Source organism: Littorina saxatilis, unplaced genomic scaffold (assembly GCF_037325665.1).
Source record: "Littorina saxatilis isolate snail1 unplaced genomic scaffold, US_GU_Lsax_2.0 scaffold_3045, whole genome shotgun sequence".
In the NCBI taxonomy this organism is placed as follows: domain Eukaryota; kingdom Metazoa; phylum Mollusca; class Gastropoda; order Littorinimorpha; family Littorinidae; genus Littorina; species Littorina saxatilis.
The window spans coordinates 1-7,500 of NW_027127717.1; the positions used below are offsets into that span (position 1 = coordinate 1).

Consider the following 7,500-nt stretch of genomic DNA (forward strand, 5'->3'; position numbering starts at 1 on the left):
TGCATGATGTTACTAAAGTTGGTGTCTAACATGTACCTCATATATTCCTCTTTTTGCTGCATTAACGTGATCATTGAAAATATAGCTCACAGTGCCCGTTTTCAAAGACTTCTTGAAAATTATTGCTGTCAGCAACCAAAACCTTGCATTCAAAGCTGTGTTATTGATATGATCTGCATCCAAGCTCACACGTCGTGTAAGAGTGAAGTGGACTAGCTTAAGCTTAATGTACCTTGTGATTTGGGTTGGGCTGCATGTAAACATGACGGAAATAAACTTCGCGAAAAAAGTATTGCCACAAATATTGCACCCAAATTAAAGCATGAACTCCCGTGTCATCTAATTCAAACTTTCTATGCCAGTTAAGGCCGTTCACTTGACTATCTGGATCACCTTTCGGATTAAAGATTTCTGTTACAGGGATCACGTGACCGCCGCTCAAATAAGGGTACCCTCAAAATCGACCGGACAAAAACGGAAGGTATCAACTAAAAATCGACAAAAATCACAATCAGCAAAACGTTGCCACTTTTACAAGCGAGAAGAAAGTCAAATCAATGATCTACCCTGAACATGTTTTGTTGAGCTAGCTTCCGTATTTCGTGTGCTATGCTATTCCTACTGATGCAGGTGTCGATCGCATGAGCGGTCAAAAACTTGAGTTTGTGCGTCAATTTTGAGGGCGGGAATCATGACAAAAAACGCTGTGTTTCAGCAATGACTTAGTGGATTGCTTTAACATTTTCATTGTAGGTTTTCAACACGCACAATCTGAGTGTCAGCTTCTTACACTTTTCTGCTTACATTTTAGGCATGAAAAGGTGGGTAGTTCTCATCTTATGTGGAAAAAATGGTTTTCTGTGGTTATGTGGTCTGTAACATGAGTATAAGGTGTGTCGTATCCAGCCTTTTCCGTCGTTATGAGTACTGTATCCTAATCATGTGGGGGTATCATATGGACTAAGACACAAGAAAACTGTTAAACCACATAATCCCTGTTACATTTGAGCTAACTCATGACATTACAGCATGTGCAAACTGCATACGTGGGAAATGTGCAAAGGTCAAACGTTCAAATATTCCATAAAATGTAAGTACCTGGGAGAATTGATGATCCTTAAGCAACGGTTAAAATCGCATTTAAGCAAATGTAGTATCGTGGATACAAAGACAAATATATACCGAACATTCTTCATCCACTAAAAGATAAGAGCAGGATGTTTAGCGCTTTCTGAGCAACAAATATATGGCAACCCACCTCAAGTTTTTCTCCCGAGCTAACGCGGACCGTATCTGTTGTGTTATGTCAACAAAACACGATGTAGCTATTAATCAGGCGTGCACCCACAGAGATATATCTCTGTGCGTGCACCCCTGCCATGTCTGTCTATATATATCTCACGGGGGATAACCGATCAAAGGCCGAGCGGAAGCCGAAGGCGGCGCCTGACACGTGTGAAGGCAAGTTTTGTCTGTTTTCTAGGTATTGTTTGATTTATGTCGGGAAGATTTATTCTACTCCCAAATAGCACTTCTTTGCACCTCTTATGACTCCTTCGTCCTCTAGAATCCCGTACCCATACCAAATACGAGCTGATTTGGTGAAATAAAGCACATTTCTACATGCAAAACCCATCGACGAGCCATTTCCGGTGCTCGATCGCCGACATTTTCAGCTTTGAAGGCTATTTACGGGCAAATATCAATCGTTCCCTGACTTTTTATGCATCGAGAAACAAATTTAGTCATCGCTGAATCAGTAGCTTACCTTAAATCCCGACATAAATCAAACAATACCTAGAAAACAGACAAAACTTGCCTTCACACGTGTCAGGCGCCGCCTTCGGCTTCCGCTCGGCCTTTAACCGGTTATCCCCCGTGTATCTATGGTCTGTGAGTGTAACAGCCGTTGTTTCCTGTTGCTTAACCAGTCGTTCTCAGTCGCGCGAAAGTTTGGGACACATTTCTTTCGGAGAAAACACCGCCATTTATACGTTTTTTCATTTAACTCAGGCGCGTTACCATTGAAAAAGAAGGTAAGTCAGTGCTCTCTCTCACTCTCATCTCTCTTCGCCAACGCTAAAAATACTACAACGTGTACTTCCACTCCGGCTTTGGGGAGTCGGGTTTTCGGAGAGAAAAAAAAGTGAACTGAACTCTGTTGGTGGTTTTGCTCCTTCAGTGGTGGTGATTTTTTTTCCTTCACACCGGTTGCCATTTTGATGTTCACGTGGCTGCTTTTTGCGACAGGTGGGTTTTTGCTTGGTACAGCCAGTAGGTAGCCCTTGATAGCTCATAGCTCTTTCGGCATAAAAATCGTCCTCCTTTATTTTTTTTCTCTATTCTAAATTGGTAGGGTTTTTGTAGGTAGATTTACTGATTTTCTTTTTGTGCTCTTTTGACCTTAGTTTAGACTTGTTAGTTACAAGTATTATCCCCTCCCCCCCCTATTTATTTCCAAACACCTGCACCCCACTACCTAGTAACCTCGTAATTTATTATTGAACTTCGGTTCAGTCACATTTTTACACTTGATTGTACCGTCTAACATTGTCTGCATGGTGTCGATTCGCTTGTGTCTTGTCCTCATGTATACCGTTTGTCTGGTATGAATGATGAACCGGTCTGAAGAAGTGTTTTTCAATCAGAGCATTTTTGCTAAACTGCCGCGTAACACTACTCAGTTGCGTGAGGAAGAATGGAGCTTCAGTGTAGGTAGTTTACCGTCAGTGCCACCTGGTACGACCTACGAGTTTCAGGGGTGCCCTGGGCCAACAGCCCCACAAAAAACACACCAGAAACTTGGTTGATTAAAATCAACAGGGGTCGAAGCCGTGTTATAATAAAAGAAGCGCAGGTTTCACGGTATTGAGACATTCTATTGACTGCAGAATGTGCTCTGATTTCTAACTTGCTGAACCAATTTTCTCAGTGTTTTTTTTTTATATGCAATTCACAAATGTGTCATTTTGAATACAATTCTGAAAAAAAATCGTTTGAGTTGTTTTGTTGCTTTACCAATTCATTTTAAAACGTAGCAGCACACACACGCAGACACACACACACACACACACACACACACAAACACACACACACACTCACACACACACACACACACACACACACACACACACACACACACACACACACACACACACACACACACTCACACACACACGCTTTCTCTCCTTTTAATTTTATAAATTGGTGTTTTCATAGTTCAAGGCTTACACCATTCATCTGGATTAGCTACTCGTTCAGATGTACATAATTGTGTTATTTTTGACATTCATATGGTAGGTGTTTGCTTAATACCTTTTCTCACATGGTAATATTTTCCAACAGGTACCATACATGTTTCATGCAATTCTTAACCGAGCATAACGCCTTTGTCTTTGAAGTGACTCGAGAAAGAATTTAACACAGTCATTTTATGTTTACAGGAGCCTATTACTATGATTTAACCGAGCCAAACAAAACATACGAACAAACAATTTTGGATCTGAAAGAATACACCGACTCCATACAAGTTCCCTTCAGGTGAAGAATGTTTATTGTTTTTTGACAGCTTCCCATGAATATCATGGAACATTGAAACATACATTTAAATTTCTTCCCTAACTAGGACATTCATTTTTTCAAAACAGACTGTGTAGCAAGTCACATAGGCTGAAAGCAGTTAACTGGCGTGCGCAAATGCCAGTCAATATCAATTAAAAAGAAAAAACTTGACTAAATATAAAAAAAGAAAAAAAGTATATTTGTATTGAGATCATTCATAAGAATAAAAAGGGTACACAGCTCAAAATATTCGAAAGCGGTCAGAGCGAAAATCAAAATAATATTATTCAAAAACGAAGCAAGAGCCGTTCTAGCTTGTTGTTGATTCCGAAATGACACTCACATAAAGTACAAAATTAATGTGTGACAGATTACATCAATGCTAAAATCACGTTAGTGTCCTGTTTAACAAGAAGCTTTCTCTCAGATTTTCTCTCTCTGCTGGCTTGTCAAATGTTAGCAATTGATGTGTGCTCTGTTTTGATGACTCTTGCCAGATACATTCAGTACGACGCCTGGTTCTATTACCGAGGTCAGCTGGGAGGGACTGTGCTGTGGAAAGCCAGGCCGGACATTGCTCCCCATGGTTTACAGTGAGTAGATTCCCTTTACCTTACACCAGGGATCGTGGTAACCGGATATTTCTGGTAAAAAATCAAATACTGGAAATAAAATCGACAACTGGTCATACGTACTGAATGATTTTTTGTTTGCCTTCCATGCGGAAGGTCTCGGGTTCGAATCCCGGTCGCGCCTGTTGGCCTAAGAGTGGAGATTTTTTCGATCTCCCAGGTCGACTTATGTGCCGACCTGCTAGTGACTTATCTCCCTTAGTGCGTACACGCAAGCACAAGACCAAGATACGCACGGACAAGATCCTGTAATCCATATCAGAGTTCGGTGGGTTATAAAAACACAAAAATACCCATCATGCTTCCCCCGGAAGCGGCGTATGGCTGCCTAAATGCGGGGTAAAAACGGCCATACACGTAAAAACCCACTTGTACAAAGAACACGAGTGTACGTTTGAGTTTTAGCCCGTGGACGCAGAAGAAGAAGAAGAATAAGAGTCCCCACCCGAATCCGCACCAACCCCATGTTTTGTGTTGTCTACAATCAGAAAAATGTCTGTAATTTAGGATATTTTTGGTCAAGTAAAATAACTTTTCGCTTGAAAAAAAAAAAAAAAAAAAAAAAAAAAAAAAAGAGTCCTGGTTGTTCAAATGTGTAACATAGTGGTTCACATCACGGGCACTTCAAACTTGCGTCTGTCTTAAAGGCCAACATCCAAAAGAATTTTTCTCCTGGAGCGACCTAAACTTGAACCCGTCGCTCTTCTTGCATGTCTGTTTACTTCGTGTTGCACGCAAAAATTGCGCTACTTCCTTTCCGCGTGGATTGACGAAGCTGCCTTCTCGTGACTGAAAACACTGCAGTGCGTGCAGTTTTATTCTGTGGGTTCGACAGATCGGTCCAGTAGTTTGGTCTCAATCGCTCTACACACACGCACACACACACACACACACACATACACATACGCACACACACACACACACACACACACATACACACACTGGCACACACACACACACACGCACAGACACACTCACACACACACAGGCACACACTAGCACACACACACACACACACGCACACACACACACACCCGCTCGGCTTTTTGTCCCCTCTGCCTCACTGATTTGGTTTTGTGTTTATTTCGTCATTATTTTGTTAGTAAATAGTGAACATTGCTTCAATGCCGAAGCAAAAAACATCATTATTGGTTGTAATTTGCTACCAATTTTAAAACCCGACTATCGTATTACATAGTAATTTTGACAGCAGTTCAAATGTGTACATTTACCAGTTCCATTCAGCAGACTTTCAGGTCTTTGTGACTGATTTCTGGCCAGGAATTCATCACGCTTTCTGTTGTTCATTCGTTTCCTGTGACATTGATCAGCAAACCAGCAAAGTGTGTGTGTGTGTGTGTGTGTGTGTGTGTGTGTGTGCCTTTGGTTATATCGGTTTTTGTTGTTGTTGATGAGTACGTAACAAAATGTAGTCAGTATAATTATATACGTTTGCACCATACCTCATCTCCCGTGAAATATCAACAGAGTTCGAAGTTTCAGTTTGTCAATCTGTATAGTATGATTTGTTTTCAAATACGTTTTGTCTTTCTTTCCTTGTCCTGGTTTGTTTACAGATCATCGTCATTTTTTTAATCTCGGAAGATCTAACTAGTGTTCTGAGCATCGCCTAAGTAGACATCAACAAGCATGTACATACTTGAATGATCTTGCCGTTGTCTATCTTTTGCGATATCATGTCCATTTCCACATCGCAACATTATTGAATATTTGTACCAGTTTCAATTTGTCTGATTCAAACTAGATGTTGAATGACACAGAAATAAAACGATTTCTTCGTGAACTTCAATTTAATAATTATATCAGGTGTACGATACATCTACACAGTTGTGTGTGTGTGTGTGTGTGTGTGTGTGTGTGTGTGTGTGTACGTGTGTGTGTGTATGTGTGTGTGTGTGTGTATGTGTGTGTGTGTGTGTGTGTGTGTGTGTGTGTGTGTTCTTGAACATAACTACACCCATGTGTTTATGAGTTACATAATTATATATATGCGTTCAGTCAGTCTGCATGTTTCCTTTCACAAAATAAGACACAACATCAAAAATGAATACAGATTTGATCTGCAAGGAGGAAATATCAAACCAACCCACACCCCAAACCTAAAGCAGCTCATGACAAACTTTTGGTACACACTTTGCAAAATAATACTCTAATTTCTAAGCAGCTGCATTACACGCTGCCAACAGAGAGAGAACAAGTCGCGTAAGGCGAAATTACAACATTTAGTTAATCTGTCGAACCCACAGAATACAAGAAACTAAGTCCATCTCACGATGAACACGAGCCGAAATCATATGCACTCGACTTATGAAATAGAAAGAAATCAAATACGACGAAGAGAAGAAAAAGTTTGAAAGTACCATTGAACTTCCATGTCGGCGTGTGGCTGAGCTTAAAATAGGAATGTTGTTGCAATCTGTCAGGCACTTTCCCTTTTGACAGGTAGTTTTTGCATGTACAGCAAAACACGGCCTTTTTTACAAATCCTAAAGACTGTCGGAAACTTCGCATGCTCTCTTGTGAACGCCATGTGAAACATTGATTCTGAAACCAAAAATCTATGGCATGAATGACAATGGAAAGACGGTCTCTCTCTGATTCCAAGTTCACAATGACAGTTATAAAGTGCTGAATTTAAAAAATCTGTAGATGAAGTAAAATCATTTGAATGTTGGCTTTTTGAAACTTCATAACAAACAGCCACCTCGTCTATATCATTATCTGAAAGAATGCCAACTTCCTTTGAAACACCAACATTTGTATGGAAAACTTCTGTTTCTGTCATCTTTGATTTCATTTGACAACTTGGACTGATGGCATCTTCCAGAGATATATCCATTACTTTCAACTTGCGCCTCTTTGTATTCCTGTAAGCCTGCCACTTATTTATAAAAAGAAACGTTTGATACTTTTACCAAACAGTTAGTATAATGCACGATTTACCTGTATTCGTCTTTAAATTCTGCAAGACTGAAGCGAAAGAGGTCTGTCTCAGTTTTGTCGTCAGTTTGTTGTGTACATTTACACACGCACAACGAACAACACATGCACAGGCCCGGGGGAAGCTCTCCTTTCTTATGTCCGACGATAGACGTATACATGTAGTTTACATGTTTATTAGTCAGATTACGTGTATGATATGACGGAGAGTCGCATCGGTTTGATGCCGTGAACCCAACCGTGGCTGTGGCTGTCGTTTGAAGTAGCCTACTTCTTTATAAAGATTCATTTACATTCTACTTCTGACCAAGGCATGTTTGGTACCTACTGAATCCTTGTTGCGTGT

General features: G+C 40.4%; 1 protein-coding gene across 1 annotated transcript in view; it reads left to right on the forward strand.

Moving 5' to 3' along the window:
- Positions 1 to 3,443: 3,443 nt before the first annotated feature.
- LOC138956090 (uncharacterized) overlaps positions 3,444 to 7,500 on the forward strand; it is a gene marked incomplete at its 5' end in the record, with an annotated part of 6,374 nt that continues 2,317 nt past the window's right edge. The window contains 2 exons of the mRNA XM_070327554.1: positions 3,444 to 3,540; positions 4,059 to 4,154. Coding sequence (XP_070183655.1) covers positions 3,444 to 3,540; positions 4,059 to 4,154 — 193 coding nt within the window. The remainder of the gene's footprint in view (positions 3,541 to 4,058; positions 4,155 to 7,500) is intronic.